The sequence below is a fragment of the Mus musculus genome, chromosome 13, assembly GCF_000001635.26.
Source record: "Mus musculus strain C57BL/6J chromosome 13, GRCm38.p6 C57BL/6J".
In the NCBI taxonomy this organism is placed as follows: Eukaryota; Metazoa; Chordata; class Mammalia; order Rodentia; family Muridae; genus Mus; species Mus musculus.
In genome coordinates, this window is record NC_000079.6 from 99,344,753 (window position 1) to 99,362,166 (window position 17,414).

At 45.2% G+C, this 17,414-nt stretch overlaps 1 protein-coding gene across 4 annotated transcripts in view; it reads left to right on the plus strand.

Moving 5' to 3' along the window:
* The first annotated feature begins 14 nt into the window (after nt 1-14).
* The window catches only part of Mrps27 (mitochondrial ribosomal protein S27), a 70,796-nt gene continuing 53,396 nt past the window's right edge, over nt 15-17,414 (plus strand). For 2 of the 4 annotated variants that reach the window (XM_017315495.2, XM_017315496.2), the window contains exons 1-2: nt 17-123; nt 3,580-3,657. In XM_017315495.2, coding sequence (XP_017170984.1) covers nt 3,587-3,657 — 71 coding nt within the window. In that variant the 5' untranslated portion in view covers nt 17-123; nt 3,580-3,586. Of the gene's footprint in view, nt 124-3,579; nt 3,658-17,414 lie in introns of all 4 variants that reach the window. The other 2 variants (XM_006517602.1, NM_173757.3) reach the window with 2 other exon arrangements.

Genomic DNA, 17,414 nt, shown 5'->3' on the forward strand with positions numbered 1-17,414 from the left:
GGCTCTGTGCCTGTCCCCCCACGCCCGCCTTCCACTTGGTGCGCTCCAAGATGGCGGCTCCCATGGTGCGGTGTGGGATGCTCCTGGCTCGGCGACTAGACGCGTCTCGCCTTTGCCTCGCAGGTTGGTGGCTGCTGCCTTGGAGCTGCAGCTCCATTTAGGCCTCCCAGCACGCTGTTTATTGAAGGAAGGGGGTGATGGGCTTCCAGGAAGCGCATAAGTGCGTCTGGGATCCGGTTGCTAGAGAAGCCGTTTAGGGTATTGGTAACCCAGAAAGGAAAAATAATCCCTCTTCTTTAAGGCTAGTACCCGCCATTCCAAACTTTTGAAAAGTAGGGGAAGGCTGTAGCATGAGGTTCTGCGTATGTCTTGCAAGTTTAATGTATTAAATTAGTAGACTTCTTGGTGATCATGAAAAACCCAAATATGTTCACTCCGTGGGCTAGAACAGTTTTCTTCCCCTGAGATTTCTTTGGAGGGTCATCAGGCAAAAGTTTTCCCTCACTGCCTTGTACTTGATGACCCGAACCCTTGGTCTTCATCTCCTGAAAGAATTTTTCAACACTAGCCTCACTTTACCTGGTGACCTTGGCCACAACTTCTGCCTGACATTTCTTTTTTTTTTTTTTTTTCCACCAGTAGGTAAACAAGCAGAGCGATTTGATGGCTTGAGTTGAATCACATAATCACTCAAAGCCTTTTTAGGGTACCTAATGGTGAAAATACGTTTTGAAGTTTTTGCAAAACCCGAGTTTGTAGTGCTTACAATCTCGTAATCCTTGAAGATGTGCCAGATAACAGAAGTAAAATGAACTAACCACACTTGGATGTTTGCAATGCTGCTTGTTTTCAATCAGACTCCCTTAACACCAGTCACAAAAAGAGAAGCAATGCTCACTTGCTCTCACTCCTGTAAGTGTACAGCCATTTAAAAACTCCACAGTTGTCCTCAAGAGTTTTCTAAAGATAAAGTGTTTGAACTACCTGGCAAGAACACTTCATATCACACATTTGACAAATTGATACGAACAATATTTGGCACTAAGAGTGCTTTGTAGAGCTATTTGGCATATTTAATTGTGATTGGTAGTAAATTCTTTGAAGTTTCATAAGACCCACACTAGTAGATACAGGAGAGTAAGTTGGTTGCTTATAATGGCTGGGGCAACTATTGTAACAAAGGAATGGAAACTACACAGAGCAACTTGAGAGAACCTTTACTTTGGCAGTTTATACTCTGAAGCTATCCCAACTTGGTAGTTGCTAGTACTTGTAGCTATTTAAATTTAAGTTGAAGATAAATAAGATTAAAAACTAAGTTTCTTCACGGCAGTTAGTGTTTTATGTGGTCAGTACATCCATGTAGCTGATGTCTTTTGTCTTGGACAATTTAAAATGTAACATTTTTATTTCTACAGAAGTTTTTTGGACACTGCATTAGACCACAGATGGAGGCTATAGGAAGGCAATATAAGTACATCAGTGTATAAATACCCTAATTCAAGTACTCAGCTTGTACAAATTCATGACAGATGAGTCAGTATATGCAACACTTTAAGACTTCTACATAGTCTACTTAAAATAGGATGAAAGAATACAGCCCAAATGATCAAAAAGATAGAAGAAAAATGAACTGAGATAGAGCAACAACAGGTATGTGAAAAGGACAGGGGAAGGAAACTTACTGGGTACCATAATTCGTAGACAGGCATTAGTGAGCCTTAACCACCCTGCTGATAGGTGGTATCCCTCATTTTGTGTATGATGAAAAAGATACAGAGGTGTATGATCTGCCCAATCTTCATAGCATTTATTATTGGCACCACAAGGGCTAAAAGTTAAATTGTGCTGCTAAAGCTTGTCTATTTTCACAATCACATTATTTTCTTATTTTAAAAACAAAACAAACAAACAAAATGCTTGGAGACATTTTGAATGGCACGTGCAGAGGGGGACTGGCAAGGCCCAGACCTAAGCCTGTGAGTCTGAAGACTCTTACTCATTCAGATGTGTTTTGAGCACTTTGAATGTTGTTACTGGGTTACTTGTCGGATAAGTAGAATCTCTCTGCAATCTGGGCCTACAGAGAAACTATCTGCATTTTAATGAGACTCATATGCATAAAAAGTTTGAGAGTCTGATCTAGATCTTCCACTTTGTGTCCATCTCCTTTCATCTTTTGCCCCTGGCTGTAGAAATTCTTTGGTTGTGACGTTATTAGAACCTCAGCTTGTATGCAGTGATGGAGAAACCTTTGCTCTTTATGACTTTATGACACGCACAAAGCATCATAGAAAGATGTGTGTGTGTGTGTGTGTGTGCGTGTGTGAATGCATGCTTGCATCGTGCTTTTATGAATGCATGTATGTAGAGGCTAGAAATCAAAGTTAGGTGTCATCCGCAGTCACTCTTCACTGACATAAAACTCAGGTTGTAATCCTTGTGTGATCTGTTATGATCTCTGGGTAGCTGCCTTTTATTTTAGAGTTCCTTCTCTTCACATGCAGTACAACTCACTCACTGAAGTACACAGTTGTGTGACTTTCAGCATTGTGCAAGCATCTTTCCAACCAACTCAGGATGTTTTTATCACACTCTATATCTCTTGTTGCTAGTCACTCTTACTCCCTCAGCCCCCGTCCCCAGTTCTAGGTGACATGTGACCTGCTTCCTTTCTTTAGATTCCCCTATTCTAATGCTTCTTTTAAGTGGGACATAATTTGAGGCTGGTATCTTTCACTTACCATAATGTTTTCAGGATTCTTTTTTTTTTAAAGGTTTATTTATCTATGTATGTGAGTACACTGTAGCTGTCTTCAGACACACCAGAAGAGGGCATCAGATTCCATTACAGATGGTTGTGAGCCACTATGTGGTTGCTGGGAATTGAACTCAGGGCCTTCGGAAGAGCAGTCAGTGCTCTTAACTACTGAGTCATCTCTCCAGCCCAGGATTCTTATTTTTAAATCGCTAAATAGTGTTTCATTACAATGATATACCAAGTCTTGGTATAAACTCTTTGCTTGCCGGCCAGTGGTGGCGCACGCCTTTAATCCCAGCACTTGGGAGGCAGAGGCAGGCGGATTTCTGAGTTTGAGGCCAGCCTGGTCTACAGAGTGACCAGGACAGCCAAAACTATACAGAAAAACCCTGTTTACAAACAAACAAGCAAACAAATACCTCTTTGCTTTATGCAAAGTACTGATAAATATTCTAATCCAAGTCAAATGGAAATATTTTCAGGATTGATAACTGTAACTCATCCAGTTAATAGCCTAGCATAGATTGAGAGGCTGTTTGGGATCTAAGAAGGACTTTAGGACTCTGAAGAGCTGGCAATCGTACAAATGGCTTTCAGCTTTCACATCAGAAGCTGAGAAGAACCAGCTTGCCCGCCTGGAAAACTGGGGCAGAGCTTTTCAGGCTTTTCCGTGCTTGCTGTGAACTCTGCAGCAGTCGTTAGAGTATCACGTTGAATTTTAAAAATGCACAAGCTGGTAGTTGCAAATACAACAGAAGTTGTGTTCAGTAAAGAAGATCTGTGAAACACGCCTGCTGAGCTGATTGTCTTTCCCTCAGGTAAAAGATGCCTGCTTTCTGCAGCGTACGTGGACAGCCACCAGTGGGAAGCCAGAGAGAAGGAGGAATACCATCTGGGTAGGTCCTGCCATACACCGTTGTTAGCGGTCACTCCACAGACCTGGAGTCATACGCTCACATGACGCATGCATGTCATGAGAGACCTCTATGGTGGCGCTGCTCACAGAAGTGCATTTAAAAGGAGTAATGCCCACACATGGGGGGGGTCATCTTTGCTGCCCCTGCGTTCTGGAAACTGTGTTGTCTGCCGTGATGGTTGCACTGCTGAGGCTGTGTAAACAGTTCCTTCTTGCTTTTTGTTCACTGCACTGTAGTTTCCATGCAGCTTGCCTCTGGTTTACAGTATCATTGCCAGGTGACAGGTGTGGAAGCAAATTTGCAATCTCATGGAAGCCATGGAAAGATGCTGAGTGTCTTCCCAGCAGTAAGCTCAGAGAACCTTTTGTTTCCCTTGTTCCTTGTTTCATAGTTCACAGGTAGCAAGCAGCCTTCCCTGTATAAATTACCAAGGCCTAAAAGAAGTAAGTCACTGACCCCACAAGCACATTTCCAAATGTGTAAGCACTGTCCCGACACTGCGGAGTGAATAGATGGGCGATGGACAGTGAGACACTAGTGCTGTGCACAGGAATCCCTGTGCTGACCCAACATATCCACGCACACACACCCCCCCATGTGCCACTGTTGACAATTTCTCTGTGCTTGTGTTAGATAAGAACAAAGCAGTCCTCTGTGATGGAGTGTTCTAGAAAAGTAGGATGTAGCTGATAGTTGCAGCTAGCTACCTTTAGGATGCTTCAGAGTGATCATGGTCTCCTTTGAGAATGTGAGTTGTAGAGCTGGTCAGCAGCTCTGGAGTGCATGTGTGTACAGCAGCTCTGGAATGTGTGTGTGTGTGTGTGTGTGTGTGTGTGTGTGTGTGTGTGTGTGTGTGTACAGCAGCTCTGGAATGTGTGTGTGTGTGTGTGTGTGTGTGTGTGTGTGTGTGTACAGCAGCTCTGGAACGTGTGTGTGGCCAGGAGTGCATGTGTGTACAGCAGCTATGGAATGTGTGTGTGTGTGTGTGTGTGTGTGTGTGTGTGTGTGTGTGTGTGTGTGTGTCTACAGCAGCTCTGGAACGTGTGTGTGGCCAGGCTCAGCCAAAGCAGAGCTGGGCAGGTTCTGAAGGGGAGTGATGAAGCCCTCCACAGGGAACTTAGTCTGACTCTCGCTTTTAAGGGTTAGCACAGCCTTTAAATCCAACACTTTATAGTGTCTGCAGATTAGATTCAAAGCTAATATACTTTACTAAGCATAATACTTTAAAATTTATATAGTTATAAAAAAAGAAACAAAACTGAAGTAATGTGGTGTATTGGAGTATTTTGAAATATAATGAAGTATTTAGCATCACTGAGGATTTGGAAGTCACTACACCCTTTCATTTTCCATGCACTGCCACTGGCCCACAGGACAATGGGCACGGGCACACATGTACTATACTGGCGAAATCAGACATCCCAAGTATACCTGAGTGACATTTTTATTTTAAAACTCAACAAGATTTTGGTAAAGGTCTGAGTAACTCAAAGGTCTGTTTTCAGTCAATTTTCATTAAAGAATGCATTAATGAAAAAAAATCCTGCTTATTTTTAAGTATGCAAGAAGTATTTTCTATTTGTGTGTTAAAATGAAATTAGTATCATTAATTAGAAACTGTTTTTAAAGTAGTAAAAATGTCTCTCACTGAACTTGGAGATGAGCTGACCGCCTACAAACCCACGCAAGCTTCCCACCTCAACCCCTCAGGAGTGGCATGAGAGGCCTGCACACAACCGTTCCGGACTTCTGTTCTGGGTGCTGGGACTCAGGCTCAGGCTTTCACGCCTGAGCAGCAGGTGTTCTGACACGCTGACTCATACCCTAGCCCCTGGGAGTCATCTTCAACTTCTCTGCTCTTGCCCATATTCACTTTTGTTTTCATTTTGATATATTTGTTTTTGTTTTCTCATTCTGGGGTGTGTGTGTGTGTGTGTGTAATCTATTCTGTCCCTATCAGAGAGGTGTGCATATGCTGGATTTTTTTTTTGTGGTTTTTTTAGTATAGAATAGTTTATGTGGGGCATGGGGAGTTGAGAGAGAGAGACAGAGAGACAGAGGAACATGTGGAGGGAGAGAAGGGAAGAGGGCAAGAGGAGAGAACAAGAGAACAAGAGGAGAACACAAATGCTATTTTTAACTGTCTTAAATTCATCAGTATGCATGCATGTCATCTACCATAGCACATTTATTGAGTTTATTCATTAATACTTTTCTTCATATGCTTTTTGTTACTTGACTTCAAAATGTCCCTTATCCAATTTTTTCCTCCCCTAATACAGGATGATTCCAGGATCATGTTGCCCTTAAATCAAGTCTTCTTATTTTGAAAGTATGCCTTATCTTTTTTTATTTCTTATGACTTTCTTACCTTTGTTTATGTCTTAGTTAGGGTTTTACTGCTATGAACAGACACCATGTCCAAGGCAACTCTTATAAGGACATTTAATTGGAGCTGGCTTACAGGTTCAGAGGTTCAGTCTATTATCATCAAGGCAGGAGCATGGCTGCATCCAGGCAGGCATGGTGCAGGAGGAGCTGAGACTTCTACATCTTCATTTGAAGGCTGCTAGTGGAAGGCTCCCTTCCAGGTAGCTAGAACTAGAGTATTAAAGCCCATACCCACAGTGACACACCTACTCCAACAGGGACATACTTTCTAATAGTGCCACTCCCTTGCCTAAGCATATACAAACCATCACACTTTATGATTTGATTCCAGTTTTGCCTCCCCATCAGACTGCCCTGTGATGACATGACCCTGCCTGGGTATCTGATGCGGACACAGCTGGCGCCTCTGTCTCCACTCTGCATGTCAGCTCTGATCTCCCAGGCACATGCATCTCAGTTCTCAGCTGCAGCACTGGCCGGTTTTCTTGACCAGTAGGGAGACCTTTAACATAGCCACGATTTCCTGCTGCTTCTCAAGTTTCCCCTTAGATTTTTTTTTTTCCATCTGTGCTTCTGGCCCGAGGCAGTCTGTGCTGTAAAGATTGCAGAGCGGTGATTCTCCACCTCCACCACCCCTTCATACTTACTAGTTGGCACCACCGTTCCCCTTAGGCAGCAGACCTCGTTTCCTTTTATCTGTGATCATACATTATGTTGACATTTGTTGATTGGTGGGATTTTTTTCCCACTGGCTCATTGCTGTCATTATTTGGAGTCCAGCATCCCAGGCTGCCTGGCTAATATAAATGCTTCCAGTTATTTTCCATGTTCTCTTTCTCACCATTTGCTTGCTTTCTCACTTAACAGTGTGTTCTAGGCTTAGTAGCTCCCTAGCCTGGACTCAGCCCTCCTTGGGAACTCTTGTTCCTTTTAGTGGTCACTGAGTGGGAGTAGAAACAGGAGCCGGATGTTAGATGCTCTTGACTCTTACCCAGCACCTCTGAGCCCCCTTCATCTGCATGGAGCTTTCCCTGGCCTTGCTGTGCTCTCCATCCCGTGGTTAGAGCTTGGTTCCACAGAGGCAGGGTTCTGTCGGGAGTCACAGCATTGCATGTGATACAACTTCTCTGCCTTCTATCAGAAAGTGCCAGTTATCCAGTCATAGGTGAGAGTCACAGATAATCTACACATACGTAAAGATGCCCTTCAAATTCTGTTATTCTCCCCTTAGAAGCCATGTGCTAGGACAATCCAATAGTAATATAGCAAAGATTGTTCTCATGTGCCATACGTGAATTACCCATAGTGCTGTGAACATATACATAAAGGAAGGATGCATTCTGGGAAAGTTTATTGTTAAAAATTTTCCTAGGTGTGGAGGTATAGTTAGATTATTTACATGGACACAAGTCTAGAGGTCTTTGCCCTGGTTACACGAATAAACACATTGTCAAATGTACGTGTCAACTTGACACAGCTGGAGTTATCACAGAGAAAGGAGCTTCAGTTGAGGAAATGCCTCCATGAGATCCAACTGTACATTTTCTCAATTAGTGATCGAGGGGGAAAGGCCCCTTGTGGGTGGGACCATCTCTGGGCTGGTAGCCTTGGTTCTATAAGAGAGCAGGTTGAGCAAGCCAGGGGAAGCAAGCCAGTAAAGAACATTCCTCCATGGCCTCAGCATCAGCTCCTGCTTTCTGTCCTGCTTGAGTTCCAGTCCTGACTTCCTTGGTGATGAACAACAGTATGGAAGTATAAGCTGAATAAACCCTTTCTTCCCCAAGTGCTTCTTGGTCATGATGTTTATGCAGGAATAGAAACCCTGACTAAGACACCAAAGAATATGATGATAATCTGTGACTGGTAAATATCATGGGGAGCCTATTGTCTCTTCTCTGTTAAGACCAATGCTTGAGTAAATTAACCATTTACTGAACACATCGAGTCATTGCTGCCCCTCTGCCTCCAGTGAGAACTGGTTTCCTACTCTGTCTCCTCTCGTGCCTTCCCTGAGTAGCACGATATGAATTCTGCATCTGGGTGTGTGTCCCAATGCTACCACTTTCAGCTGTCGCTGTCCATGTCTATAGCTATAAATCAGGGATGGGTGATGTCTGCTCTAGTTCCTAAACATTCATCCTAGAAATATGCAGAGTGAATGAGTCCCTGGGTCCCTTGTGTATGTCCCTGTGTATGTTTGATGTGAAGTAAAGTTTGGAATTCAGACTGCCCGGAACTTTTCCATTGTGTAACAGGAAGTAACTGCTACCGCCTCTGTTTCATAGATGCACATTTTTGTGTATGGCATGACTGCGTTGGTAAGGGTTGAGCTCTGATTCTGAGCAGGGAGACTGCTGACTGCTCCAGGTGTTCCTGTGGCTGCATTTCCGTGGGTCGGACAGTAGATGGCAGTGTGGTCCTTGCGAGAAACACCCTTCCATCTGCGCTGGGGCGCAGGCCTATCGGGAAATGTGCGCTCATGTGGAGCGTCGTGATTGGACATCGCGCTGGGAGGGCCGTGAGGTGCTTGGGTCGGGTTCGCTGATTGGAGGAAGGAGGAGGGCCGATATGAGGCATTTGCTCCTGTGGTCCCCATTGGTGCCGCTGCGGGTGTGGCGTCCTTGGTTCCGCCCGCCGTCCCTGGGGAGGGCTGTTTCAAGGGTGCCTAGAGTCCTTGAACATTAAAATGCTACCCCCTATTTTCTTGAAAGCTACTTGTTGCATTGCTTTTGTGCGTTCAAAAAGATGCACAGATCATATGCAGTGAGTTACCAGAAAGTTAGCACACCTGCATAGGAGCTGGAGCATTCTAAACGCGTTGGAGACCGGGATGTGCCTAGCTTTCTTCAGACAGCCGAAATTCTGATTTGCAACACCAGAGGCTGCTTCATAAAAGCACTTTAGCACTTTACACGAGAAAGTGTAAAGCAGGAAAGTAGAGACTGCTGTAAAGAACCCCAGCACCCGCCATCTGCTTTCAGCTGTTATCAGCTTATGTCTGCTCCTCTTCCTAATCCTTTGGACTGTTTTGAAGCTCTCTCTCTCTCTCTCTCTGTGTGTTGTATATTTCAAAAAGATAAGATGTTTTTAAAGCCATTGTTATATATAAAGTAGTCGCATAAATATATGAAATAACCAGCTTCTGCCATTTTTGTTTTTTGAGACCAGGTCACACCTTGTAACCATTGCTAGTCAGGAGGGCCTTGAGCTCAGAGATCCACCTACCTCTGCCTCCCAAGCGCTGGGATTGAGTGTGTGCACCACCACGCCTGCCGGGTTTCTGGTATTTCTTATACACATATTTTTAATGCTCTAAATCTAATGCTCATATTTTTAATGCTCTAATCGAACAAGGACCCAACCGAATCACACAAATACAGTTGTACTTTCTTTTGACTCTTTAATAAATTTTTTTTTTGGGTATAAACATGGGGGTAAAGCAGATTCAACAGTTATTAGTTCGATTTCATCTATAGCCTATACCCCTCCATCAGACTGCTTTTTAAGTCAGTCTATCATCCAATCATTTTATAGCAATTTTGATATGGACCTCCAAAAGATGGCAATTTTTAAAGTAAGCTATAATGCCATCCTTAAACATTGCATGTTCACATTTTGTCATGTCTTAAATATGTTTTCTTCACTTACAGAGGACTTGCATGTCACACTCACATGTCACACTCGAGCAGACACCTTTTGTAGAGCATCTCACACTCTTGATTTGCAGGTTTCGTCTTTCTGCTGGTACTGGATGTGTCTGGTTTTCCATCTGTCCTAGCTGTAAAAAATAATTTGATGATTATTTTGTTTTTGTTTTGTTTTTTGTTTTTCGAGACAGGGTTTCTCTGTATAGCCCTGGCTGTCCTGGAACTCACTTTGTAGAGCAGGCTGGCCTCCAACTTAGAAATCCGCCTGCCTCTGCCTCCCAAGTGCTGGGATTAAAGGCGTGCGCCACCATGCCCGGCTCAGGGCTTGTTTTGCTTGTTGTTATTAATATGGTTTTTACCATGATAGATGGTCTAGCTGGACTTATTTTTGATCAATTTGTTTGTGGTTAGTCTTATCCCTTGTTTTTTGCTGTTGTTAATGTTGTTGCTTTTATTTTTGTTTGCCATGGGTTGGAAGAGTCAGTATTGTTAGGAGGTCCACACAACCCAACTCTGGAGACAATACAGCCCGGAATCTCATAGTTTTTCCTACAGATCTAGGGAGGTCAGTATGTCATTCCTTTCATGGGCCAACTGCTGTCCTTTTCCATAGTTACTGCAGATTTAGTCCCTGACGCTCTAGAGAGCCAATGAATGGTTTCTGGGGATTTGATTTTGCTGCTTGTTACTTTATGGCTTAGGGAGATGCTACGTTACAGCATGGAGCGGAGTGGAGGAGAGGGCTGCGGGAGCAAACTCAAGGTCACAGTTCAGAAAACAGCAGCTTTGGGGTGGAGAGCTCAAGGCCTGGATTCCCTCCCTTCATCTCTGTCTCAGCCTTCTGCCTGTGCGCAAACACAGAGGAGAATTTATACTGCAGCCATCTCTACCTAACTGGTCTCTCCAGGCCCTGGGGTGGGAGAACACTGCAGAGTCCATCCAGAAGGCAAATGAGCGTTTCTAGCCTGTGTTCAAAGTGGAGTGCTGCAGTGTGAGTTTTATGCTGGCCTAGCTGAGCCGTCATTTTCCACAGAGCAGGAGCAGGAGGTGTGGACTGCAGGCTGGGGGAGTAGGAGGTGTGGACTGCAGGCTGGGGAGCAGGAGGTGTGGACTGCAGGCTGGGGGAGCAGGAGGTGTGGACTGCAGGCTGGGGAGCAGGAGGTGTGGACTGCAGGCTGGGGAGCAGGAGGTGTGGACTGCAGGCTGGTGAGCAGGAGGTGTGGACTGCAGGCTGGGGGAGCAGGAGGTGTGGACTGCAGGCTGGGGAGCAGGAGGTGTGGACTGCAGGCTGGGGAGCAGGAGGTGTGGACTGCAGGCTGGGGAGTAGGAGGTGTGGACTGCAGGCTGGGGGAGCAGGAGGTGTGGACTGCAGGCTGGAGGACTCTAAGCTGCAGCTTGGGAACTTCATTCCTTCAGGTATGGTGAGAGCCTTTCCTGAGCAGCATGTGCCTATGATGGGTGCACACTTCCTGCTGAGACAGCCTTGAGTTTATCTAAATCCTCTGCCCGGTGAGTGAGTTTATGAGTCCCAGCTCCATCCTGCTCTAGGCCCCAGAGCATCCATCTTATTTGACAGGGAAAGTGTGTTTCTGGAACTGTGGTGAAGCATGTGATAAAAGAAAGCTGCTCATTGACGTGACCCGTGACACGCAGGCAGGCGAGACTCCCAGTCCCCTTCCCTCACTCAGCTACATTTCCCCCATGCCGCTGGTCTGAAAGTTATAGCCTCGGTTTCCATTTTTTAAGATTATCATCCTACACCCTCTAAGGTAATTATTTAACAAATTCTAATGCTCACCACTTTATCCTTTAGAATAGTATACACACAGGCACGCGCACACACGCACAGGCACACAAAGGATAAGTGATATACTGTGCTGTTGTCCAATACTAAAGTTTCATCCTTCAAAACACCGGATTTAAGCTGCTATCTCAGCCCCTTTATCTACTCTCAATTCTTCTCAAGAATTCTGAGCATCAAGTCAATTCTGAGCATCAGCTGTAATAAATACAGTTTGTGTTACTTGTTTCAAATGTCTCTGCTGTGTTCCCTTTCTAAGTGTAAAGGCCTGCTGCTAGTGTTCTTTTCTTTTCTTTAAGATTTACTTTATGCATTTGAGTACACTGTAGCTGATTTCAGACCCACCAGAAGAGGGCATCCGTTCCCTTTACAGATGGTTGTGAACCACCATGTGGTTGCTGGGATTTGAACTGAGGACGGTTGAAAGAGCAGTCAGTACTCTTAACCACTGAGCCATCTCTCCAGCCCCTCATTTGCTCATCTCAGTCTGTATCTGCCTTCCAAAGCTACTGCTCAAAACAAAACAGACAAAAGCCCTCCTGCTGTTTGGATGGTGTTGGTTTTGTTCCCCTTTGTAAGGAGCCCCTGATTTTCCTCCTCACTGTTTGTAAGAGGATCCCATTCTCCAGTTTCTCAGTGACACAGAATCTAACGTTGTTTGTGGGACACGTGTTTAAAAGACAGTCTTTTATTATTAATTCTGAAAAGCTCTCAGGAGACAGCTGGTGTGGTAAAGCACTTGCTGAGAAAACTCAAGGACCTGAGTTGATACCCAGCACCAGGTGAGGCCAGATGGCGGAGTGGGCGGGGATAGGGCCGGGCTGGAAAGAGAGGTTGATCCCCAGCACCCAATGAGGACGCAGGATGGGGGAGGGTGGGGGCAGGCAGTGGGGCTGGAGAGGTGACTCTGCCTAGGAGCACTGGCTCCTCTTGCTGGTGGGTTTGGTTCCTAGCATTCACCAGGAGGTTCCATGCAGGTAAAACGTGACACAGAAAATAAAATACATCTTTTTGTTTGTTTGTTTAAAGCCAGGTGATGGTGCACACCTGGAATGCCAACACTGGGGAGGTGGAAACACACAGACCCCTGGGTGTCACTGAGAGCCAGATCACTGTAGTTGGCACAGTGACTGAGGAACTGAACGAAACCAGGGCTGAACTGTGGTCTCCACACACATTCACAGGCCTTGTGTGAGTGTGTGTGTGTGTGTGTGTGTGTGTGTACACACGCAAGCGCGCATGCGCTGGTTTCCCATTACCTGTCAGCTCACCTCATTCTCTTGGTCTACTTTTTTGTAAATTAAGTTTCTTTCAGAAATTATTCTATTCTCCATGTCTCTTAGTGTCATCCTTCTCACATTTCTTTTCTTGCATTCTGGGTAATTTAATTTCTGCCTGATATTCAGGTCACTAGTTCTCACATCTAACCTTCTTTTTTAACTTATTGCTCGCTTGCTTTTTGAGACAAGCTCATGACCTGCATCATAGGCTAGTGTCAAACTTGTGTTCTCGTTGCTTCAGGTCCCCGGTGCTAGGAATGTAGACCTGCAGCTCTATGCCTGTCTTTATTTCCTGTTCTGTCCTGTCTTCCCTTTCCTTTGAACTTTGTTGCAGTATTTACATAAAATTAAGCCATACCTAAAGCATATAGTTTAATAAGTTTTGACAACTGTGGAGCTACACATGACCGTATACATCATAGTCCTGTCACCTCCAAAGGCAGTTGTCTCTAGTCCTTTAATACACTTGCTCCTTTCTGCTCCACACCCAGGCACCCAGGAAATGATTGCTGCAGTCCTGTTGTTTAGATTAGTTTGCCGGTTCTAGGTTTTGTGGGAAAGAACACCTCTTTGAATAAAATCCTTAGCCTGGCACACTTGGGGATTACCAAGAAGGCGTATGTCGGCTTCTCGGGCACCAGAGCTTACTTGTGTCGCATCCTGGGAGAAGAGCGGTCCTTGTTCCAGTTTCTCCTTTCGATACGTGTGCAGCTCCAACGTGACTGTACACAAGAGCCTCCTAACCAGTTTCACCTCTTACGGAGACTTGAGTTTTCTCTGATGCCACCAGGTACTAAAACCAAAGGTCCACAGCGTCTCGCTGGTCCCCTGGGGTGACCCAACACTACAGTTACTCCTCAAGTCCTCCAAGTGTGAGTTGTCTGTGGCCCCGGCAGTTAGGCTTACCTGTTTCAAAGCTCAATTTTATTTTTCTGGTAAAAAGAGTTGTTAAAGCAATACAGTTCATCTTATTCCAGAAATAGAATTTCTTAGTATCACCCTGGGCTTAGACACCACATTCACATCCCGCCTCCTTCTCTGCATGGAGTTCTTACACAGCTCATATTGTTCTTGACCGGCTGCACCATCAGCTGCTGGATCTGTTGCTAACAGAGTCGAATGCCCTGGCTTACTACAGATCTATAGAACATGATCCTTACCCTGGATGGCAGGCCTAGATATTCAGTCTTAAACCCCTGGGAGTTCACTCTGTTGTGGTAAAATCCTCAGTAAATCCTCTTTTGTCCTTAGATCCTCAGTGCTGTTGCTGTTGTCAAATAAGACGTTTTAATACTATCCTGTGTTTCATCTTCTAAGCATATTTCCACATTGTGTAGTTGAAAATTCTGCTAAATGAGTTTGTATTTCAGATCCATTTTCCCGCACTCTTTGCTCTGCAGCCATCAGCTTCAGTGAGCGTTCCTGGGGAGCCGAGAACCCAGCGAAGCAACCTCCTTGGCACAGCCCATTGAACAGAACTTGGGCATCTGTTGGCTCCTCAGTAAAGCATGGAGTGTGACTTTGGCTGTGGAGGCCACCATCCAGGAGCCTGTGGTGCTGGCCCTCCATATGCTGCAGCTGTCCTGCTTTCCCGGCCCTCCCGCCCTTCCCTGCTTTCTGCCTCATTCATCACAGCAGCTCTGGGACGCACGGTGATTGGCCTTGGCCACGCAGAGCGCTTGCAGCGAACCCGAGCAGTGTGTAAATACTACCCCTCAGATGGAGGCCCTGGCCAATTCCACTTCACTAAAGACGTGCGCCTTGGTGTGAAGTCTTCAGATGGAATCCGGTTACCATGCTTGAAGGTGGTCGGCGAGCTGCCTCGGTCCTGTGAGGGTGACACGCTGTGCATACGCGTGAAAAGGACAAGGGAGAGGACCTTGCAGGCCATTTTAATTAGGCCAGTAGCTCCTGATCCTGGCTTTTTAAAAATATAGTATGAATTTTGAATAAAGGGAGGTAATTCTTCATATTGATCATTAACATAAAAGTAGTCAGAATTATAGACTTGGTGGCACGAGTGTCTAATTATGAGCAGGTGCACTTGACAGTATTATTGATCCCTGATAGGAAGGGGTTTTAAGAATCTGTTTGTAGGTTTTACAGATGCTGCAATCACCTGTTTCAATACTTTTAAAATAGTCATTAAAAAGGCTTTTTATATCAGGTTAGGTTTTAGGAATTTTACCAAGTTGTTTTTCCCCAGTTGCTATAAGTCATAGGGACCATTTCCCTGAGGCAAGAAGGGAAATAGTTAAAAGCACAGTAAGAAGTGACCAGTGAGCAGAGTGTGTCACAGTGCCTCCAGCTTTGCTATTCGTGTCACCGAGAGAGCCTGAGAAGTGAGCCCGTGCATTCCTTATCCTCTCTTCCGTTGACTCCTGCCTTTAGGTAGTCCTGGATGCTTTTCACAGAACTGTCCTATGAACTGAGTGTAGGTTGGTGAATTCACTTCTTCCCTGACGCTTTTACTGTAAGGGCACGAGGGACCATCTTATATGGGTATTTGTAGTTAGTAGAAAATATCTTGGTTCAGAAAGAGAATAACAGGACCTGAACTATCTTTAAAAGCCTCCCCAACCTGCTTACTTGACAGAACATCAGTTGTAAGGGCAAGGTGATGACTGTGTGTTTGCATGGATGCTGCTGGCTGCATGTGCACACCTGTGTGTGTGTGTGTGTGTGTGTGTGTGTGTGTGTGTGTGTGTGAGGTGATGACTGTGTGTTTGCATGGATGCTGCTAGCTGCATGTGCACACCTGTGCATGTGTGTGTGAGGTGATGACTGTGTGTTTGTGTGGATGCTGCTAGCTGCATGTGCACACCTGTGCATGTGTGTGTGAGGTGATGACTGTGTGTTTGCATGGATGCTGCTAGCTGCATGTGCACACCTGTGCATGTATGTGTGAGGTGATGACTGTGTGTTTGCATGGATGCTGCTAGCTGCATGTGCACACCTGTGCATGTATGTGTGAGGTGATGACTGTGTGTTTGCATGGATGCTGCTGGCTGCATGAGCACACCTGTGCATGTGTGTGTGTATGTGAGGTGATGACTGTGTGTTTGCATGGATGCTGTTGGCTGCATGTGTACATCTGTGCATGTGTGTGTGTATGTGAGGTAATGACTGTGTTTTCATGGATGCTGCTGGCTGCATGTGCACACCTGTGTGTGTGTGTGTGTGTGAGGTGATGACTGTGTTTGCATGGATGCTGCTGGCTGCATGTGTACACCTGTGCATGTGTGTGTGTATGTGAGGTGATGACTGTGTTTGCATGGATGCTGCTGGCTGCATGTGCACACCTGTGTGTGTGTGTATGTGTGTGTGTGAGGTGACGACTGTGTTTGCATGGATGCTGCTGGCTGCATGTGTACACCTGTGCATGTGTGTGTGTATGTGAGGTGATGACATATATGTTTGTGTGGATGCTGCTGGCTGCATGTGCACACCTGTACGTGTATGTGTGTGTGTGTGTGAGGTGATGACATGTATGTTTGTGTGCATGATGCTGGCTTGTGCATACCTGTGTGTGTGTAGGTGTAGGTGAGAGGATTGTTTTTTGAGACAAGGTTGCTCACTGGTCTGGTGCTCAGCACAGTAGCTGGCTGCCTGGTCAGATAGCCCCAGTGGCCTGCTCAGTAGTGGGATCATAAGCTCATGCCACCGTAGCTGGCTTTTTAAATTCGTGCTGATGATCAAACTTCATGCTTGCTTGGCAAACATTTTACCAACTGAGTTATCCCTTAGGCCCTTTAATGGTCATTAAAGCGTGGTCAGGAAGTAAGAGATTAGAAGCCTAGCAGTGCAGTTGATGAAATAAGTGTAGGTGTTGATGACCAGTTACTTAGTATGAAAAACGGTGGGATCAAGGCTAACTCCTGCTTTTCCAGCCAGCCAGCCATCTCTCTTTACTGAGATAGGGAACACATATTTAGAGTGGACAGTTGAAGAATTTAGAGGACATGCAATTGAAAGGCCTGTTGAACACACAAATGGAGATATTCCTATACAACTGGAAAGGCTGCTCTGGAAATAAAAAGCCAGAATTGGGGTAGATATCCACACACAGAGCCAACTGTGAGATTAAAGCTGTAGGAGAGACTGCCATCACGTAGCACCTGAACCCAGACATGAAGCCATAGCATACTCTACCACTGAGAGTTGGACATTCCAACATCAAAAGAAAGAAAAGACAATCCTCACGGAGCCTGAGAAATGGTGGGGTGGGGGTGAGCGATAAATATTTCCTTAAGGATCTCTCTAGATAGAGATCAAATGAGGACAGAGTTAGCACTGGCCTGGTAGATTTGATACAAGGATAATAATGTTCTCTTGATTATCTTTCTACCGAAATGGAATAGGACCATGAGCTGAGAGTGCAGGAAGCTAGAAAGTACTGTAAACATGAGAAACAGTGACAGGATGTGACATAAACCATTTGGAGGGCTGGCAAGATGGCTCATCAGGTAAGAGAACTGACTGCTCTTCCAAAGGTCCTGAGTTCAAATCCCAGCAACCATATGTGGCTCACAACCACCCACAGTGAGATCTGATGCCCCCTTCTGGTGTGTCTGAGACAACTACAGTGTACTTATTTATAATAGTAAATAAATCTCT